Consider the following 22,765-nt stretch of genomic DNA (forward strand, 5'->3'; position numbering starts at 1 on the left):
GACAGTCAGGTGTCAGGTATGTCCAAAAATCAAAGATGTCTTTAAGAATGGGGGTCTTAAATGACTGCTGTTACTTAAAAGTGGATAGAGAACATTATAAATACACCTTGAGGATATTATTTTGGCGTCTACACTAGGGTTTCAAGGGCCAAACAATACTTCGGGACTGGTTACCATGATATGCAGCTATCCATTTTGCCTTAAAATCCAAGTTGGCTTAAAAATGGGTTCTAAAGTGACTACTGTTACACAAAATATCTACCTGTTAGAAATAATCTTGGTGCCTACACTTAAATGCATGGGGACAAATTATCATATTGTTTCATGAGTTGGTAACAGCACCCATTTTGATGAAATTTTAGATTCCATCATGGATTCTTTGACAGAATGGAGTACTAACCACCCTTGTTACTTGTCCGAATGTATTTTTTGACCCTTCATACCACAATTTGGACACCAACATTATTTCTTGCAGATGAATATTGTAGAACTCTGACCACTATTGAATGATATGAATCGTTTTAGATTTCTTTTTTAAAAACCCTCTTGTGTTTTAGGCGAACTGGACAACTGCATATCAATGTAACCAGTCCAAACGTATTATTTTAACCATGAAACCATAGTGTGGACACCGAAATCATATCCCCTAGGTGGATTTTAAATGAACTATGTCCATTTTTAAAGTAACAGCAGTCATTTTAGACTCTGATTTTTGGAAACTTTCTTATATTTTCGACATACTGGACCACTGACTGTCCTTGTAACTAATTTTCTGCCTTTTGAAACCATGATATAGGCAAAAAAATCATATGCCCTTGACGAATAAAACATGAAGTATGTCCATTTTTAAATACCATCGCGGCTAATTGATACTATTTTTTAAGCCACCGTGGACTTTTGGACATACTTGACCACCAATCGTCCTTGTAATTTATCCCAATTTATTATTTGACCCATTTAACCATGGTATAGGCACAAAAAATCATATTCCCGGATATTGAACAAACTATGTTGGGGTTTTTTAAGCAGCAACAGCATTTTTTACTCCATTTTTGGAAGCCATCTTGGATTTTGGAACATACCGGACCACTGACTGTCCATGTAACTTGTCCCAATGTATTATTTGACCATTGAAACCATGGACTAGACACCAAAATCATATCCCTCAGGTGGATTTGATATGAGCTATGTCCATTTTAATTATTAACAGCCATTTTAAACTCAATTTTTGGAAGCCATCTTGTATTTTTGGACACACCAGACCACTGGCTGTCCTTGTAACTTGTCCTGACGTACTACATCATCATTAAAACAATCGAATGGAAACCAAATTAAAGCCACTTAAGTAAGTAATAGATGAATTGTATGTTTTTTAGATTACGGCAGCCATTTTGGGCGCCATCTTCGCCCTTTCACGGTATATTGATAGTCACGACTTCAAAAACCGGAGAAAAAAATCCCTCGATATTTCATCGATCGGACTACGAATACTCTTTATAAGGACTACATAATTTTCAGAAACACTTTGTCGACCTGTTATCTTATCGTTTTGGAGGATTTGGACTTTAGATTGCCTAAATTTTTGAACTTTTCTACAACCAACTGGGTGGTAAGATGGCGGCTAGTGGGCTTTCCCGAGGTTCATCCTACGCTAGCGCCACGAAAGCAGGCGCACACGAACATGAACGTCACGCTATAAACACGGAAGGTAAGCCTGTTTTCATCAAGCACAGTGATATACCTTTGTCCAAGGACAATGCCGTAACAAGCCAGGAAATGTATAAAGCCCTGACTAAAACATTTTCCTTCACGAAATTGCGTGGCATTCAGAAGATAGGAGGACTTTGGAGGTTATACTTGTCGGATCAGAAAAGTAGAATTGACCTCATATCAAAAGGTCTAGACTTACGAAACTCATGTGTCACTGTCTTTGAGCTAAACCCATACCTACCTGCAAGCCAGGGCAACCTAACCAGAGTACTGATCAAAGATTTGCCATTATCTGTTCATGATGATGTTATCTTGAATGAATTCCAAGCTAGGAAATTGAAAATAGTGGGAAAGATCATACTGCAAAGACTTCGAGTCGATGGTAAACTGACAGAATGTCTAACCGGGGACAGAGTGTTATACATCGAAAACCCCTCCCAATCCCTGCCAAGGTTTGTCAATTTTGGCGCCTTCAAAGCGAGGGTGTTCCACCCAAATCAGGTCACCGACGACAATACGACCACGGTTTGTTCGAATTGTCTGGAAAGGGGCCATCACCGTTCCAAGTGCAAGAATGAAGTCATCTGCCGCTTTTGTCACAAACCTGGCCACTATCAGAGAGACTGCACGACTACAGACCCAGACCCTTCCCCAGCTTCACGTGACGACACCGCTCAACCCGGAATACAGGATGCCTCATCACCATCTACCAAACGAGATCAACCGCCAAATGTAGCGCAACAAAGCATGATCACGACATTCTTGCAGAAAGAACGAGAGGCAGTTAGCAAGGTCACGGAAAATGTGGTTCCCACCTTCGAGTCGCAATCTTCGAACGACGATTCTAGCAACGACGGGGATGATGAGAGCGAACCGTCAAGACCCCGTACCCGTATTCGCGATCGAGCGTCAAGCGATACAACATCACAATCGAAGATAACACGTTTCGTCTCCGCTACACGCAACCCGCAACAAGATCTTTTCAGCAACAATCCGCCGCTTCTACAAGACCAAGCTTCTGGAGTTTCTTACAGCGATACACCAGTGCAAAGTCAACATCACGCTAATGGTCATGCTGATTCTCGTTTCTCTGATGTCTCAGCTGAGTCACCAGAGTTTGTTCGACCTCGTTTAAGATCTGGAAGCGTCAATAGTCAAAAAAGGAAGCAGAAAGGAATAAAAAAACAATCAAAAAAGAAATGAGCATATCTGAATACGATTTTATACATCTACATCCATTTTTCCGATGTCAGCCTGTCATTTGATCAGTCTTAATGTCCGCGGACTTAGAAATAAAGAAAAGAGAAGACAGATATTCCGATGGTTCCAACGACAAAAAGCTGATATAATCTTTCTACAAGAAACATATTGGACAACTGATATAGAGAATTTAATCAGAAATGAATGGCAAGGACCATGTTACTTTTCACATGGATCGAATCATTCATCAGGAATTGCAGTTCTTTTTAATCAAAAATTTGATGTTGATGTTATTTCTGTAAAACAGAATAATTATGGGAGAATGTTGCTTCTGAAAATTGTTATTGATACTATGCACTATTCTCTTGTTAACATATATGGACCTACATCAAAAAAGAATAAGGAGAGATTTTTTAGAAACTTACAACTTTTTCTTACTAGGAATGGTGTGAATTATTCAGATTCTAATCTCATCTTAGGTGGAGACTGGAATTGTGTATTAAATGCTCGTGATGTTCAAGGTACCTACAGTAAATTTTATAAAAAACCACGAAATTTTTGTAAACTGTTAAAACAATATTCCCTTTGTGATATCTGGAGAAGAATGAACCCATTATGCAGGCAATTTACATGGAGAAACCAATCTCTACGAATCGCATCAAGACTAGATTATTGGCTTATAAACAAAAATGTACAGCCCAGAGTAATAAAATCAGATATTAGACCGGCAATAAGAGCCGACCATAACGCAATATCGCTTAGGATCAAAATTAAAAACAACAATAAAGGTCCTGGTTATTGGAAAATGAACACTAGTATTTTGAAAGATGAAAACTATCAAGACAACGTTCGTAATATTATATGTAAGGTTCAAACTAAAGATTTTACTTCTTCCGAAAAATGGGAGCTATTGAAAATAATGGTTCGTGAATTTACACAAAAATTTTGCAGTAAAAATAAGGAAAGGAAAAAGGAGAGAAAAGATTTTTTACAGGAAAAAATGGATTTTCTTGGAAAACAGATTGATGAAAAAAAGAATGATATTGAAACAGAAATGAATTATAAATCAGTAAAAGAAGAACTCGAAACTATTTATAAATTTGAATCAAAAGGTGCAGGTATTCGAGCAAGAGTAAAATGGATGGAAGAAGGCGAAAGAAGCTCAAAGTATTTCTTAAGTTTGGAAAAAAGAAACGTTTCTCGGAAAGGTATAAACCAAATAAGATCAGTAGATGGGAAAAGAATACTCAATAAAGAAAATGATATTTTAAAAGAAACAATGAAATTTTATAGTATTTTATATACTGATGAAAATATAAATGATGATAGTTTTGAAGAATATGTACAATCACAAAATGTACCGTATCTGAATGATAATGATAAAAATTCTTGTGAAGGTTTGTTGACAGTTTCGGAATGTAAGCGTGCGATTTTCTCCATGCAAAAGAATAAAGCTCCCGGCTGTGATGGATTTCCCGTCGAATTTTATCAGGTGTTTTGGTCCGACGTTAGTCATATGCTTGTTGAAGCACTGAATGAATGTTATAGTAATGGAACCATGTCAAACACTCAGAGGAAAGGTCTCATTACACTTTTATATAAAAAAGGAGACAGACTTAATTTAAAGAATTGGAGACCCATTACACTTTTAAATAGTGATTATAAAGTCATAGCAGCTGTGTTAGCCCACAGATTACAAAGAGTTATATCTCGGATTGTTGACCCAAATCAAACTGGTTATGTTAAAGGTCGACTGGCGGCCCATAATGTACGACTCGTAAAAGATGTGATTCACTATACAATAAAGAATAAGAAAACTGGAGCGATCATGTTGGTAGACTTCAGTAAAGCGTTTGATGTTATTAATATGCAGTTTGTAAACAGTTGTCTAGAAAAAATGAATTTTGGACCTTACTTTCAGAAGTGGGTTAGGGTTCTTTATGCTAATATCACAAGTTCGGTTATTGTAAATGGTTGGATCTCGGAAACATTCTCTGTGAAAAGAGGGATACGTCAAGGCTGCCCCCTCTCGGCACTATTGTTTATATTAGCAGCTGAATTTATGGCAAATAGAATAAGGCAAAATGATGGAATTAAAAGTATTGAATTTAAAGGATGCACTTCAGTCTTAAAACTTTTACAGTACGCCGATGACACTCTGTTCTTTGTTAAAGATGAACCGTCTTTACTTAATATATTAAGTGAATTAGATTTATTTGGAAACATTGCAGGTCCAAAATTAAATAAAGACAAGACTGTGTTTTTTTGGATTGGGGACACCAGTAAAAGATGGAATCTTTCTGACTTGAATCTAAGTTGGACAACAGAGCCTGTTAAATATTTAGGGTATTTTATATCCACGGACCTCTACTACTCAATCAAAATAAGTTGGGAAAACAAATTGTCGAAATTACAGAAACTCCTAGATAACTGGAGGAGCAGATGTTTAACTTTTTTCGGAAGAATTACCGTTGTAAAATCGCTTGCTTTGAGTCAGGTAATTCATCTTATGACAGTAGATGTGACTCCGCAAATATATATCAAGAAACTAAATAGATCAATTTTTAATTTCATTTGGAATTCTAAGGTTGAAAAAGTAAAAAGATGTACACTCTCACAAGACTATAGCCAAGGTGGATTACGAATGATTGATATCACCAAACAAATACTCAGTTTTCGTTTAAGATGGCTTGGAAGACTGTTAGATGATAGTGAAGGTCCATGGAAAGATATTTCTCATTACTTTTATAATCGTATCGGTGGCTTAAATCTTTTGTTGCACTGTAATTATGATTATAATTTATTAGACTTTCGAAGTGTTCATATACCTGATTTTTATCTGGAAATCTTAAAAGCATGGAGTTATGTAAACAATAATACTACATGTGAAACTGGTTCTGTTAAAAACATGTATATTCACAAACAAGTGATATGGCATAATAAGAACATTGTTTGGAATAATAAGTCTTTGTTTTATGAAGATTGGTTCAATAGTGGGATTATTTATGTACAGGATCTTTTTGAGGAAGGACAGTTTGTTTCTATGGAAAAAATTCTAGCTCGCCTTACAACAAAGAAAGGCAAGCAGAATATGTTATTTGATTATGCAAAGTTAAAGAAAGCTATTCCAAAAGTGTGGCTAAAAGAGTTTTATACAAATATACAGACAGCGAATGATTTAAATTACTTTCTTGAAACTCCTACTTTTTTCATTGGAGAAAGGCTCGTTGCAGTGAGTGACATAAGTAGTAAACGTTTTTATAATCTGATTTGTTTAACACCGAATTATACGAATAGATGTTGTATCTTTTGGGAAAATATACTGCAGACTGATATTTACTGGTTTTCTGTGTTTAAAAGAAACTTGACATGTATAGGTGAGCTTCGTTTACGAGAATTTAATTTTAAACTTTTATACAATTTATTACCCGTTAGAAGTAATCTTTTTAAATGGGGTCTTGCTGACGATAAATATTGTCCGCACTGTCACGTAAAAGAAGACTTAATACACGCTTTTATTGAATGTGATTTGAACAAACAGTTCTTTTCTTTTGTTAAGAGTGTTGTTATGTATACTTTTAAAGTCAAAATTCATGTGAATACTTTTTGTTTACTAAAAATCAATACCGATGTAAACACAGATCTAACAATGACAGTCGCCTTTTGGTGTATACATAAAATGTTGCATAATAGAAATAGATATGGTATAGATAGAAGAGATTCAAGTTTGAAATACCTTTTTGTAAGAGAAATGGAAAATAGAATAATTACAAACAAAGAATTGAAGAAGCCAGATAAGAGATTGCCGGAGAAAATGTTAAATGTATTGTGATGTTCAGTTTATTATGACATGTGTGATGAATTATTAATAAATCCCTCGTTTAGAGGTACAAAAAAAAAAAAAAAATCTTGGATTTTCCTGGTACCCTGGAGTGCTAATATTCACTCTAACTTGTATAAATAAATTCTTTTACCCATTGGACCATGGAATATGAACCAAAATATGATTCTAGGGTGGATAATGAGTGAGTTATATCCATTTTTAGTAAATGGCGGCCATCTTGGACGCCATCTTGAAAATAACCACTTTCCCGTATGCGGATTTTGGTAGATTCTTAGTATGTTATTCCTGAGGTCAAATAGTACAAATACAGTTGAAAAATCATTTGTTGCAATTTGTTCCGGGTCAAACCATATATTGACCCATCTAAAAGACCGTATACGCTTTAAGAAAACGATATATCTTCATATTGTCCATTATGTGTATCTTGTATACATAGGAGGACGAGTTTGTTGTTTATTCTCCCAAACAACAATGCATTCGTTATCTGGTCGAGTTCAGCTTCGATGACGATGACGATGTGGTCTATGGCTACGACTACGATGAGGATGACGTCAAAGACGACGAGGTGGAAGAAGAAAAGGAAACCCTTGATAAAATCGGTTTGTATCATCAGCAATAGTAGAAGTATCAAATTGTTCTATTTTCAACCTGCCTGTCCAGAGAAAATTTAAACTCTGTAACTTATGAATACATAGAAGATGGCACCTCTCTATAGCTTTAAATTAATTTTTATTTCTGCAGGTTTTGTTGTACTAACCTGGATATACTTTGTTAATTTTAATCACGTAATTTAAGCCCGTCACTCTAACAACAAGTTGTTTAAACTTTTAGAAAATAATTTGTTTAAATAACCTTTTAAACAACTTGTTTAAAACTTTAAACAACAGTTTTGAGTGACGGGCTTAAACAACCTGCTTGAAATTTTAAACACGGTTTATTATAATGTAGAGCTAAATGCGATCAAATATCACCAGGTTGTTATATTTCTCTTTCTTTTTATTATTAGATTTGGCTGACGTGCAGTGCTGTCAAGATCCAGTCAGTAGAACAGCAACTGGTCTTGTTGTGGATAACAGTAGAGAGGGCGTCCTACTTGAACAGGTTCATGTCAGAGGCCACATCACTGATCTTGCGGCAAAGGTACGATCTAAATCTTATTACTTTTTCACAGGGGCTTCATGGAACAGTAGCACAAACCATCTGCCAAGATGAAAAGTCGGACATTAAAATGGGGGTCGGGGAGGAGGGGCAATCTGTGTTGTTTTTTTAAGGTGAAGGAAGAAGGCAGGGGTGTATCTGAAGTTTAATGTCCATCATACCTATGTTATTGCAATTGATGGAGGTGAGGAGTATCTAAAGGTAAATGTCACCATTACAGAGGGTGTCATAGGGGTTGAGGAAAAAGGTTCAGCAACCGGCATGTGTGATACTTTTTTGAATGGGAAGAAAGGGCAGGAAGGGAGAGAGAGAGAAATTGACAAGAGGTGCTAGAAACTATTTAAGACCTATGTTCTTGCCTCTATCAAAACACAATGACACCACCCCTGTCCTCTTACATTGTTTTCATCATGAAATTCGATCTTTAACACGTAATACCCAACAGAAGAAGAAGGAGGAATGCTATATTTATGCCTGTGTAATGGGATCAGGACAACTACCCCCCGGACAATTACCCCCCGGACAATTACCCCCGGACAATTACTCCCCGAGGACAATTACCCCCCGGACAAATACCCGCCGGACAATTACCCCATGAGGACAATTACCCCCCCGGACAATTACCCCCCGGACATTAACCCCCCCGGACAACTACCCCCGGACAATTCCCCCCGGACAATAACCCCCCGGACAACTACCCCCCAGACAATTACCCCCGAGGACAATTACCACCGGGAACAATTACTCCCTCCCCCCCCCCCCCCGAGGACAATAACCCCCTAGACAAAGGGAGTGCACAGAGTCATACGTCGGCCGTACGTTTGACGTAAGAAGTACTCAAGGCATTCTCGAGTATCTTGGAATCAAACGAACGCCGTAAGAAAGCTGTAAAAGTGAGCTCCAATCCATATTGGCGGAGCAAAAAAAAGGGGAAAGAAAGAAAAAAGAAAAAGAAAGGGAAAGAAAGGAGGAAAAAGAAGAGGTAAAATAAGAGGAGGGAGCCAATAAAAAAAAAGGTCAGGGGAAAACTTGGAAAATGATTTAAAAATATATTTCATGTCACTATATTAAATTTTTCGCTCGCGCTTCGCGCTCGCATAGCCTGTTCGATGCGATACATATCTTGCTAAATAGGCTGATATGTAGCTTAAAATATCAAGGTTTGAAGTCGATATACAAAGCATATTTCAGCTCGGACATTATTCATTATTTTGTTTGATTTACAAACTGATTTTTCAAGTGCTCTGTTTAATGTCCGTTTTATGGTGTGAATATAACTTGCAGCTTGCGCTATGCGCTCGCATTAATTGGTTTGCCAAATTATATAACAAACTACTTAAAACCCCCCTTTTATGACAGTTTACCAAAAATTTCGTCTCACGATTTGCGCTACCATTTTTGTAAAAAAATCATATTCATGATTACAAAAGTGCTTAAAATATCCAGTTTTCAGGCCTCAGTGTCAACACATTTCACTCACTCATTAGGCTTATTACATTAATAAATATGATAATAAAATTTTCATGAATTCTTAATGACTAAATTGTCCCTTTTCAGAAAAGAATATCAACAATATCACAGTTTCATATGTTTCATATCGCGCTTAGGAAGAGGAATAAGAAAGTTGTCATCATTTTCATATGATGACAAAATGTCCTTAGACATAGAATGTCCAGGTCCTAGGTCAAAATAATAATGAAGATATCAGCTCGCGCTTCACACTTGCATAATTTATTAAGTGCTTTCCACATCCACTTCACAATTTCCCTACACAATGCTTTAAATAGTGCTCAAATTCACCATTTTCATACCAGAATATCAAGTATTATTGATTTTCGTGATAAAAATATCAGAATGCCCAGATTGTCTAACTCTATAAAACACGCGCACAACATTGAGATACGCAGCTTCATCTTTATTCAAAACGTGCTAAAAATGTATAGTTTCAGATCAGATCGCGCTTTGTGCTCGCATAATTAATGTAGGAAGAAACCAAATTACTCATCCTTTTTCATGATTTACAAAACATGATTAGAGTGTCCCATTTTTAGGTCTGAAATCTCTTTTTTTTTCCGCTCGCACTTCGCGCTCGCATCAATTACAAAAAGTGCTAAGAATTTCATTTTTTAGGTCAGAATGTCAAAAGAAATTCAGCTCGCGCTTTGCGCTCGCATTATTTAATAGTTGAAATATGTATCGTTTTAATAACTAACTGCAAAACCTCATTAACAGGTCCCTTTTCGATCAAGCCAGAACCCATATTAAAAATTTCTGCTCGCGTAGTGGCGTAGTATACGGGGGGCCAGGGGGCACGTGCCCCTCCCTGAGATTTGGTTTGCCCCCCCTGAAAAAAATGACGGAGCAATAAAAAAAAGGGGGAGAAAGAAAGAAAAAAAAAAAAGAAGGGGAAAGAAAGAAGAAAAAGAAGAGGAAAATGAGAGGAAGAGGAGTGAATAATTTAAGGTGAAGGGAAGACTTTCTTTTTATGTCACTATATAAAATTTTCGCTCACGCTTCCAGCTCGCATTGCCTTTTCGATGAGATTCATATCTTGCTCAATATAGGCTGATATGGAGCTTAAAATATCAAGTTTTGACGTCAATATACAAAACATATTTCATCTCGGATATCGAGCTTTCATTATTTTCAAATTTACAAATTGATTTTTTCAAGTGCTCTGTAAAATGTCCGTTTTATGGTCTAAATATTAATATTTTCAGCTCACGCTGCTCGGTCGCATTATTTGATTTGCATAGGCCTACTTCTTTACAAATTCTAACAAACCGTCCTTAAAATGCACCTTAAACGAATTGTATACTATCATGATTGCCAATTTGTATAGAAAAAACACTGTATTTGATTATGTCATATTGTTTACAATTTAGTAATTTTGGTACTTAATTTCCTTCTTTAATGTTTAATTGCTTTCACCCAAGAATAATACACACAAAAACACCTTGTAATTTTACCATTTAGGGCCTAAATGATAAAATTACAAGGTGTTCTTGTGTGTATTATCTTTGCATAAAGTTTTTTTGCTTACTGTATCAGGGGCGGAAATCTCTCCCAAAAGGTAGGGGGGACACAGGGGCGGATCCAGCCTTCGCCAATAGGGGGGGGGGGGGCGGAAATTTGTTTCAGCCATATTTTCCCCGATCGGCAGCTCGAAGATGATTTGTGTTTGTTTCTTTGAAGGGGTAGTCCTCATTAGTCACTTCTTAGCTTTATTCTTATAAATTGATATATAATATTATAATCATTATTTATATGATGCGAGCGCGAAGCGCGAGCTAATTTTTTGGAAATTTTATGTATTTTTTCCTAAAATTTGAACATTCTGGGCAATGTTTGTTATCCTGAAAAAAAAAATGTGTATGCAACTTAATAATTACTACGAACGCAAAGCGCGAGCAGAAATGAACTGATGGAAACGATACCTGTTAAAGACTGCGTGCAGTTAGCATTTAACAATCAAATAATGCGAGCGCGAAGCGCGAGCTGATTTTTTTTGGACATTTTCACCTAAAGAATGGAAATTCTAAGCACTTTTTGTAACTCAAGCAGAATAGGTATATAAGTAGACAATTGATGAGGATGAGTATTGATAATGCGAGCGCAAAGCGCGAGCATAAATTTTTGATATACGTTTTGAACTGGTACCTGTTGAAAAGGTACCTGTTAAGGACTGCTTGCACTTAGCCATGAAGGCGTTACATATTTCAACAATAAAAAAATGCGAGCTGACAATTTTGAAAATTTCTAAAGAAAGAATGGAAATATTAATCAATTTTTGTAATCGTGAACAGGATAGCTATATAATTCAACAATTGATGCGAGCGCGAAGCGCGAGCAGAAAAAAGTCGAGATTTAGACCTAAAAATGGGCCACTCTGTTCATGTTTTGTAAACAGCCATAGGCTGATCGAGGGCTTTTACCGTGTTTAGATAAAAGAAATCAATCGAAATCAATGTTTTGTAAATCATGAAAAGGATGAGTAATAGGGGGTCTTCCTACATTAATAATGCGAGCACAAAGCGCGAGCAGAAAAATTTTAATATTGTGATCTGAAACTGGATGATTTAAATAGAGAACAAGTTGAGTATTTGAATAAACATGCGTGCGCGTGTTTCATATTTAGACCATAGAGTTATATAAACCTAAAGAATCTAGGCATTCTAAATACATCTTTAATCATGAAAATCATGAAACTTTGATATTCCGATCTGAAAAAAGAGTCAATTACAGCTTTATATTTCAAGCACTTTGTAGAAAAATTGAAAGATGGATATGGATCGCACTTTAAAAAAAGAGCTAAAATTTTCATTATTATTACTTTGAGTTTTGACATAGGACCGGGACATCCTTACGACATGTCATGAAAGTGATGACTATCTTCCTATTCCTCTTGCTAAGCGCGAGATGAAACAAAAGGGGCAATTTAAGTATTAAATTAATATCATATTTATTAATGCCTAATGAGGGCGCGAAATCTGATAATATTATGGCATAAAAACTGGACATTTCACTTTTGTAATTATGAATAGGATGCATCAGTTAATATATATTTAACCATTAATGCGAGCGCAAATTGCGAGCTAAAATTTTTGATAAACTGTCATGGAAATGGGATTTTAAGTAGTTTGTTGTATAATCAATATTGAAACATACATAACTCGCCAATCAAAATGCCAGCGCGCAGCGCTAGCTGATACCTCTTGAAAATAAGACCCGAAAAGGGACATTTTGAAAACTTTATGGAATACACGAAAATAATAGGTACCTGATAAATCAAAATTTGCGAGCACGCAGCGCAAGCAGCAAATGTTGATAAAATTATTCAGACCATAAAACTGATATTTTTACAGAGCACTTTTTAAAAATCAATTTGTAAATCACACAAAATAATGAAAGTTCGATTTCCGAGGTGAAATATGTTTTGTATATTGACTTCCAAACTTGATATTTCAGCTCCATATTGAACAAGATATGTAAATCACCTAACAGGCAATGCGAGCGCGAAGCGCGAGCGAAAATTTTATATAGTGGCACGAAAGATTCTTTTTATCTTCCAAGTCTTCCCCTCATCTTATTTTATGCACTCGTCATCCTTCTCTTTTTCTTTCTCCTCTCTTTTCCCTCCTTTTTTTCCTTCTTTCTTTCCCTTTTTTCTTTTTTTGCTCCGCCAATGGGGGGGGGGGGGGGGGCCTCGGCCCCCTGGATCCGCCTATGGGGACAAGGGGCGGGGAAATTTGACAAGCAAAAAAAAGGTTATTCAATTTAATTCAATTTTTTTTTTATCATCCCAAAAGTACGGTCATCTCGTCCCAACTCGTCCCAAAATACATGTTTTATTTCGATTTAGAATGGTGTATTTCTTACCATCATAAACGACAAAAAATAGTAGGGGGGACATTTGATATTGTGTCCCCCCTACTATTTTGAGTAGGGGGGACACGTCCCCCCTGTCCCCCCTGGGATTTCCGCCCATGTACTGTATTAAGTTATAAAGCCACATCTTAATCTGGAATGTGCACCAATTTTTTCAAAATTCTTAGCTTCTTGTTAGTTGAATTGTTTTAAAATAACAGGCTAACAGGTGTTAGTGTTGATAGTTGCGTTATCGACTTTCAATATTTCTACCTATGAAGGTGTCTTTTTTACGTTTTATCTATTTGCCTGATTTCTTTCCTGAAATTAAACCCAAAATAAATATAAAAAATCAGATAAGTTGGAATCAGAGATATTCAGCATTTGTGATTATTATGACTAATCGTGTTCAATCATTCTATGAAAACTTAGTATGAGGGCCAGTTTACACATTTTCTGATGTATGTATGCATAGCCAAACGGGAGGTTTCGGGTGCAAGCCTCCCCCCCCCATTTTTCATGATGCAGAAGGCGCCACTAAACAAAAAAAAAGGAAAAAAGAAGAAAGTGAGAGAACAGGAGAAAGAGCAATATAAAAGAGAAAGAAAAAGTTATTAAAGTAAGATAAAGTAGAAAATATTTCGAAAACCTGTGCCACCGACCAAAACTTACAATGGGTCCCGCTTAATTCTAACCTTGATGCTGGAGAGAAGGGGGATTTTCTGGGGGTAATTGTCCTTGGGGGTAATTGTCCGGGGGTTATTGTCCGGGGGGTAGTTTTCTGGGGGTAGTTGTCCGGGGGGTAATTGTCCGGGGGGTAGTTGTCCGGGGGGTAGTTGTCCGGGGGTAATTGTCCGGGGGGTAATTGTCCGGGGGGTAGTAGTCCGGGGGGTAATTGTCCGGAGGGTAGTTGTCCGGGGGGTAGTTGTCCGGGGGTAATTGTCTGGGGGGTAATTGTCCGGGGGGTAATTGTCCGGGGGTTATTGTCCGGGGGTAGTTGTCCGGGGGGTAATTGTCCTCGGGGGGTAATTGTCCGGGGGTAGTTGTTCGGGGGGTAATTGTCCGGGGGGTAATTGTCCTAGAACCCTTTGTAATAAACCTTGAGACGAAAGTAATCATGTGAAAACTAAGTTTAGACCAATCCATGACCAGCAAAATGTTTCATATTTCCTCCTTGCAGATCACAGTCCTGCAAGTTTACCAGAACACTGTTGGTGGGACAGACGTTCCGGAAGCTCGCTATGTATTTCCTTTGGATGAAAAGGCAGCCGTGTGTGGTTTTGAAGCATTCATCAATGACAGGCACGTAGTGGGTACGGTGAAGACCAAAGAGAAAGCAAAGGAAGAATACCAGGAGGCCATCCGGGAGGGCCATGGGGCCTATCTGATGCAAGAAGAAGCTGCGGTATGATGAGCTAACGGACGCCATGTTAATTTTCAACCCCAAACCAAGTACCAACTGGGGTCACTCTTGCAAGAAATTTGTGCACGAACGGATGAAAATATGGGAAAACCTAGAATTTCTACAAAATTGCTACTTATATACATCCTGGGACATTTCAATCACAACTTCTAATTTTGTAATTGGTCGAATTTTTATTCTGGAACAAATTTAGTCAAAGAAACAATACAAAAAATTCAAAATTAAATCCACAACATATGTAAAGAAAACAAAATAGAATATTCTTATTAATCATCTGAAAAGCAAAAATTGCATAAGAAATTGGAAAGAATAACTTAAGATTTGGCGTTTTATATGGACTTCGTGGTTGAATGCTTTAAACGAAGTTATTTTTTCTAAGGTTTGGTATCAAGTGCTAATTCGAGAAAAACGATATCTATATGAATGAATAATTTAGACACCTTTGGAAGTGTCTTCATAGCTGTGCATATTCACCCCCCACACTTTCCTCGTAGAAGCTTAATCTGAAAAAGCCTTGAAACCAAAATTAGATAAAATTTGATGAATAATCCTCCTGTTTCAGAGACTGAAACAGATGAAGAGTTGATATTGACTTACTTTGTCCTACTTAGATATTGATCACTGAAATACCTATATTGAGATAATTGCTATTTTCAAAAATGAATACGACCCATCACACCTACTGTATTTATTTATCATGCGGTCGATAATGCTATTAATCAAGGAGGAAAGTTTATTCCTAATCCTGTTATTGCATCTTTTTGCTGTTAAAGAACGTTTTCTCGGTCAGCATCGGTAACCTCCCTCCGAATGCAAAAGTGGTGATCAAGATTACCTACGTCACCGAATTGGTAGAAGAGGATGGAGGCAAGATGGCGTTCTATCTTCTTGGTAGTGTTGCTCCTTGGTTGCAGGAGGAAATTCATGGCACAAAGCTTACAGAGGAAGCTCAAGCTCTGGTGGGTGTTGCATCAAATGAGACCGATAGGTAGCTATTAATCTCTGCATATTCCATTATGGTAATCACGAATATAGTTTTTAAAAGCTTAATCTGTTATCAAACTGGAACTGACATTTCTCGACCAATTAAGAAAAAATCTGTTTGAATATGTAGCAAGCTATATGTGGTTATTGCTTGTATTCAATATTTAAAACTCGAAGCAAGTCATTTCATTTAGAGGTGTTCCATTCTTTTATTTCACTATTTCTGAATTATCATGAACAGATATGTAGGCCTGAATCTATCTCCCCGTTTATTGAAAGTAATTGAATATGAATTGGGTCTTTTGTTTATTATGCAGATACTATCTGTTAAATTGAAATTCTGTCCTCGCTTTTAGTCAAACATCTGTGGGCAGATATACCGTCTGTTTAATTTAGTATATACCCTCGTTTTTACTGAAACCATGTACGTACTGAAAGTAATGTAAGTATATCACAAATCATTGATAGTTAAAAACGATTTGGTAATGAAATAAATACAAATTTATTATGTCCCTCCTTATGAAAGTACTTTATTTTATCATTTTTATTTTGAAGGAAGGAGTCTCTTCAGCTTACAGTCGAGATGCCATCTGATATCTCAACAGTTCAATCTCCGACGCATGCGATTAAAGTAAAGGTGAGATAACGTACTGTGCTTTTTACAGCCAGCCTCGACTCGAGATAAATCATGTGGCCTTGACCTTTTCCTTGTCTGGCATCTAGTCATTGCTTTGGCCTAAATCTCTTAAGTCTTGATTCTTATGCCTTTGGACCTTGTCATTGTCATCGGACGTCTTGTTCTCGGCCTTGGCCCTGACCTCGACCTCGGAAGTTTTAAGTCCTTTGCATTTGACCGTTGGTCTTAGCCTCGGGCAATTAGTACTTTGGCCTGATCGGTGGACAAGTAGGAATATCCTTAAGTTTCCACCTTTTATCGAGTATAGGCTTAATATTTGAATGTAAAATGTTTTTGTTTTGTTGAGTTACGTTGATAGTCAATCCTTTTGGAAGGTGTTACATGAAATAAAAAGAAAAGGCATGTATTATTATTGTTTGATTATTATACTGATTTCAATAGCGGGAGAAAACGAAGGCTACCGTCACTTTGGGAGATGGTGTGGGTCTTGGAGATGGTTTCCAACTGCTTATCGGCATCCTCAATGCTAACAAACCAAGGATCTGGACTGAATTTGATCCATCAAATAATTCATATGTAAGTTCTTTTGAAATTTTAATTTCATATACAAGCTCAATTCTCCTACACTAATGAAATCTTACTCTTTGAGATGTAAGCTCTTTGAAAAATATTTTCTGGTTTTATTCTAATCGTTCAGAACTGCAATGTGCATGTTATGAAAATGACCTTAAAGCGGTACTACTGGAAATCTTCACATTCAGTTAATGTTTTAGAGCTATCTATAGGTCTACGTTGATCGAAAACAGAAACATGACCCTACAACAGACGTGTCACGTTCCTACATAGTTTCTTATTTATGGCGTAAATATAATTTCATGACTCTAAGGTAGAGAAAATCTACCTTACTGCACATGAATGAGAAGAAAGCACAGCGTAAAGGGAGATACGTCATGGCCTAGGTTGTGAAATAAAAAAGCTCCCCAAAATCCAAATAAACTTGAAGCTATAACGCTGCTCCTGCGACATTACTTTTTTTACCGCAGGCTAGTATGGCGGTCTTCTATCCGACGATTCAGTCCGATTCGATTCCTGACCCGGAAGTTGTTCTCTTGATGGACTGTTCAACATCAATGAATGGGGAACCCAAACAGGACGCAAAGAAGATTTGCAAAATGTTTCTTCAGTCGTTACCAAAGAAGAGCCGTTTCAATGTCATCACCTTTGGAACAGGTCAGTAACTATTTTCTTTTCATTGTTTTCCCCCGTACCATTACATTCTCGTTGCACAAGCTCAAATTTGAAGATAATTACAATGGTAACAAAACTTAAGCTCACGATCCCGTTGCGTAAAGCTGACCCCAGTGGTCAGTCTACATTAATAGTAACCATAGAGTATTTTGATCTTGTGATAAATGTAGCACAGCATTCAATCAAAATCACGTTTCCATGGTACACTTACCACAAAGGAAAAGTGACCATAGTACGTAATTATTAAATACTGGAGGTGTTTTTTTCCCATAGATTTCATCGAGCTGTTTCCAACTGTCGAACCTACTGGCCAGCAGCAGCTTCATCAAGCCTTTGAGTTTATCGAATCTGCAAGATCCGTTGGAGGCAGCTCTGAAGGGTGGCGCCCTCTACGTTCCCTCTCCCTTCTTTCAATGATGAAGTCCGTTCGAAACGTATTACTTGTATCCGACGGTCACCTCACCAACGAGAAGCTGACTTTGGAAATTGCCTCCAATTACAAGAGCGTTAACAGGATATTCACTTGTGGTGTAGGGTAATAATTATTTATAATAATCAATAATTAGTATCTACGGTAGATGTGAAATTCTTTTAAAAAAATACTTGGAAGTTTATTGATCTGAAATTGAGCTTTTATTTTTCAAATGGAATATTATGTTATAGAAGTATCAAACTATTGGAATCACATATTTTCTAACTCTCCAAAATAATTTATGTGCAGTTCCGTCAATAGCGATATTTAACAAACGTATATATAGACTCATTCTTGACAATGCTTTAGCATACTGTAGTAATTCATGATTTTAAAAACGTGATTTTATAAGTAGAATGCCGTATAATGCAGTACAGTTTAATGTTTATCATATCATTGTACCATCTGGTTTTAATGGTGAATCTAATGAAATTTAAGTCACTAATTTGTTTTCAATATCTCGTGCACGTGCCTTCCGTTTGTGAAGCACATTCATATTAGCAATATTAGGCGCTATATAAGCACCCTATTTTCATTTTTCTTTTATTATCCTTTTAACTGTCATTAATGTCTGATGGTTTAGCCTATAAAGCTTACATAATTGAGATGATACTATATCTCAGAACCATACCTTTATCCCTTTCTTCTTTTATTTCAGTTCTGCTGGGAACCGTCACATTCTTCGTGCTCTGGCAGATGTCAGCGGTGGTGCTTTCGAATCCTTCAATCCAAAGGCGAAATCTAAGTGGGAAGGAAAGGTAATATTTTACTCCGTTTTCTTCAAGTTTATACACGGCAAAAACTCGGATGTCAACAGGTGTACATAATAAATGGCACAAGTCATTTTACACCGGTGTTAGATTTACAGGGCAAGTTCAACACCCATGTGTGTGATGACAACATCTTTGGTTGTTACATTAACACTCTTTGATGTTGTGTTCAAATTCCATGGTGTAAGGTTTAGCTTCTCAGGGTGAAGTTCTTTTGGGACACCAAGTGGTGTCGGTTTTAACACCCAATACATTCTATAGTTTTTACAGTGTACAGAGAATCCAAATACTAGTAGTAGTTCATCCCGGCGGATTCTGGCTGACACTAGAGGATGACACTTTGGGAATTTACATAGTAGAGTTTTTCCATCCATCAGTTTTCGGGTGCAGCTTGTTATTATTGGAACCAATTGGATAAGTCAGCATTTATAACTTGATTGTGGATTCTCTGTATAAATGCGAAGAAGATTTCACGCTCGTGTTGGATGCTTCGGGACTTTCCTATATAAAAACGCTCTATGATTAAAATATTCTTTCAAATAGTTTTATATATATATATATATATATATATGTATATTATGTGTGTGTCTAATAATAATGAACTATATTTTTCTTCTTGGATATGAATTTGAATTCGAATCTGTTTAACCATCAACATCAAAGAATTGACAATAGATCATTGATCTTGGAATATCGAAAAACTCTAATTTTTTAAGTCAAATTTACTTTCTATATTCCTAATTTTTGGACTATCAGTTCTTTATTTGTTGAATGACTTGGGAGGGGATGATGCTGACGAATTTCTCTATCTACCTTGATTATCCCAACTTTGATATTTGAAATTATATCATATACATTGTTTACCAAAAGCTGTTTTAGTGCCTTCGGTACAAAGAAGAAAGAGGACTTTTATAATTTCGGATCGTCCAGTGAATTTCTACGAATGTGCAAGTTTGTGCAAGTAACAAACAAAGAAGTACTGTAATGGAATGTTCAGGGGCACTATCATTCTACATCAAATCTTTTCTTACCCATGACACTTCCTTTCCTAATTATTTATCACAAATATGACCCCTTTAAAAGATTTCTGCCCAAATTGACCGTTGTCGCCAGCCGTCTGTGAGTTGTGTAAATGCAATATGGCAGACAAAAGAGAACGAGGACGGAGGCATGAAACCCAAAGATTTGATTCAGGTGCCAGCTCAGACGTCTTCAGTCTTTACAGGATCGAAGGTTCTTCTCTACTCACTTGGACCGAAAGTGCAAGAGGTAAATCTTTGTTATGTTGGAGGATGAGGATTGTCTGAGGGAATACGTATAAGAATAAACGCCAGTTGTTATGATTTCAAAATGAGTTCGTACAGAATCCAATAAAATAACCACCCAAGCATGCCAAATGTATGAATTGAAAAGTATGTACCAAATGATTCTGGAAGAAACTGTGTAATTGCTGTGAAATTACAAGCAAAATAAACATGGCAGCAACAAAGATATCGGGGTTCTTTTTCAAACAATGATACACTATCCAATATGTGCCTATGTGTGTTGGTGATCCTCCTCCATGTGGTCATTGGTCAGCTTAAATTTTATGATTTCACATCTAGATTTACCATAAGAATTATACATGTAATGTAGTAAAAATTAATTATAGTTTTATAGACTTTCACTGTAAATAAATCTTTACTGCAACTACATTCCTTTCTCTTTAAGGGTAGGGATGCGTGAGAGTTTGTTTATCGGTAAGTAAGTGTATAGGCCTACGAGGATGTGGGTGTGTTTGTATCGGGGTTACGGTGTGTATGTCGTTGATGTGCAATGCTAAGATGAAAAAGATGTGAGAGTGGGGGTGTGGGTGTATGTGAGGGGTTTGATTGTGTGTGGACGATTAATAGTACTGGGATACAGATGTTGGTGAGGGGCATGAGAATACGAGTGTGGTATGTGATAGCGCTACTATGAGGATAAGGAGTGGATGTCTAAGTGTGGGTGAGTGAGTGCTAGCAGGAGGAGAAGGTGTGAGTGTGTAAGGGTGGGTGAGTGAGCGCTATATATGAGTATAAGGTGTGGGTGTGCAAGTGTGGCTGAGTTAGTGAAATTTAGTAATGGTCTGAGGGTGAGCGTCAAGGTGTGTGCATGTGTGGGCGAGCGGGTGGGTGAAAAGGATGTGTGAGAGTGACAATTAATATTTCGTTCCCCTTACACTCTCCCAAAAGCTGTGCAAACATTTAGAGCTGCATGTAAAAGCATACTCTGCCTTGCTTTATTATTACCGCTGCCAGTTGTTGCATATTGTATCACTTTTAAATTACCATGAAATTAACAGCCTTCATTAAAAATACAAAAGTATACTTTCGTGAAAAGTAATGCAATTTTTGTTTCAAGTAACCTCAGTGTTAATTTTTTTAATTCAAGGTTCAACTGAATGTGGAAATTGCTGGTAAATCTGTAGGAGAATCACTCAAATCACCAATCGAGTTTGAAGGATCATCTTTGGTAAGTAGATGTAAGCCTACATGATTTATCTGTCCTATTAAGGTTGGAATGTTAAAACAGTACAAGTCAGACGTTTTGAATGATGGTTGCTCATTTTATCACAAACAATGTACTGAAGTTAAACAATATTACAACCGTTAATGTCGCAGCGACTCATGACGTCACGTCACAATGTCACAACAATGTTTAATGTCGCAGAGTGTAGCATTGTGCGCTGACCAGCACTTATGCTAAGTTCACACCAACGGTGCAAAAAAGCAACTGATGAATGGTCTTCTCCCTCCTGCTGGTAGTTCAATCTCCTCTTGTCTTTGCAATTCTTCCTCTCTCTCCTCTGCCTCGAGGGCTAGGATGTAGTTATATAGCAGGGAAACAAAGGTCATGTCTACATCATAAGATGGTTCATACTCTGGTACATATTGAACTTCCATATCTTGTTCTTCTGCCAAAGATGCAATGATTTCGTGTATCTGCTGCATCTTTATATATACTCTGGATCAGAGGCGGGATGCAATCAGAATCTCGAATTCTGTCATTGCGTAACAGAGCTTAACAGAGCCTATCAATGCACAAGAGAGCTTGATAATCGTATCAGAGCGGTATTTAAAGCGTGATAAGCGCATCAAAGCTTATCAAAAAGTAATAAAGCATATCAAAGCGTGATTTAAAGCGTAATAAATCCTGATCAATCGGCATCAAAGCGTGAGATGCCGTAGCGATTCGGGTATAATTTGTCGCCCAAAGCGGGAACGAACTTCGTATCAGAGCTTATCAGAGCATAACATATCTGAGGAGATCGTGAGATTTTTTGAAAAGTAAACAAAAAATGACGCCGAATTGATCGCCGATTTAAAGCGCAGCATTCGCCGTTGGTGTGAACTTAGCATAAATGTCCCAACTTTTCTGACGCATAATGTCACATGAGACCCCTTACGCTTAATGACAAACTTTGCGACATCATGCGCTGATATCGCATTACGCTTTGCTGCGATACTGTATATACAATATGATTCTAGATTACTTATCGAAATTTGTTTAAACGTATCAAAATTTTGAAGAAAAGAATGTTACCAGGACCGATCGATTCACCTGCCAGTACATTTTCAAATGCAAATATAGGTCTTCATAACTATTTCCTTCTCGTCTTAATCAGACTCTTCATCGTCTAGCAGGAAGAGCACTAGTTCGTGATTATGAGTTTGGGTCATTTCACCAAGACCACGCCCTTCATGAGACCCGGATGTATGACCTCACGAAGTATCTTACTGACCTCAGTATCCGGTTATCAATCATCACACCGCTCACAAGCTTCATAGCAATCGAAAAACGGGATAGAGTAAGTGAGCTTTGACAAATCACCAATGCTTATAGATTATTCGAATCAAAACTTAAAGGTCAAGTCCACCCCCAGGAAAATGCTATCTTGAATAAATAGAGGAAAATCATACTAGCATAGTGC

The 22,765-nt window shown here is 37.1% G+C and overlaps 1 protein-coding gene across 1 annotated transcript in view; it reads left to right on the forward strand.

The window, feature by feature from the left end:
* Positions 1 to 1,614: 1,614 nt before the first annotated feature.
* LOC129255706 (uncharacterized) overlaps positions 1,615 to 22,765 on the forward strand; it is a 30,421-nt gene continuing 9,270 nt past the window's right edge. Inside the window, exons 1-13 of the mRNA XM_064095954.1 lie at positions 1,615 to 2,829; positions 7,191 to 7,353; positions 7,761 to 7,894; positions 14,460 to 14,684; positions 15,476 to 15,690; positions 16,242 to 16,323; positions 16,765 to 16,899; positions 17,367 to 17,553; positions 17,845 to 18,106; positions 18,702 to 18,801; positions 19,897 to 20,082; positions 21,226 to 21,306; positions 22,460 to 22,642. Coding sequence (XP_063952024.1) covers positions 1,615 to 2,829; positions 7,191 to 7,353; positions 7,761 to 7,894; positions 14,460 to 14,684; positions 15,476 to 15,690; positions 16,242 to 16,323; positions 16,765 to 16,899; positions 17,367 to 17,553; positions 17,845 to 18,106; positions 18,702 to 18,801; positions 19,897 to 20,082; positions 21,226 to 21,306; positions 22,460 to 22,642 — 3,168 coding nt within the window. The remainder of the gene's footprint in view (positions 2,830 to 7,190; positions 7,354 to 7,760; positions 7,895 to 14,459; positions 14,685 to 15,475; positions 15,691 to 16,241; positions 16,324 to 16,764; positions 16,900 to 17,366; positions 17,554 to 17,844; positions 18,107 to 18,701; positions 18,802 to 19,896; positions 20,083 to 21,225; positions 21,307 to 22,459; positions 22,643 to 22,765) is intronic.

Source organism: Lytechinus pictus, chromosome 3 (assembly GCF_037042905.1).
Source record: "Lytechinus pictus isolate F3 Inbred chromosome 3, Lp3.0, whole genome shotgun sequence".
Taxonomy (NCBI): Eukaryota; Metazoa; Echinodermata; class Echinoidea; order Temnopleuroida; family Toxopneustidae; genus Lytechinus; species Lytechinus pictus.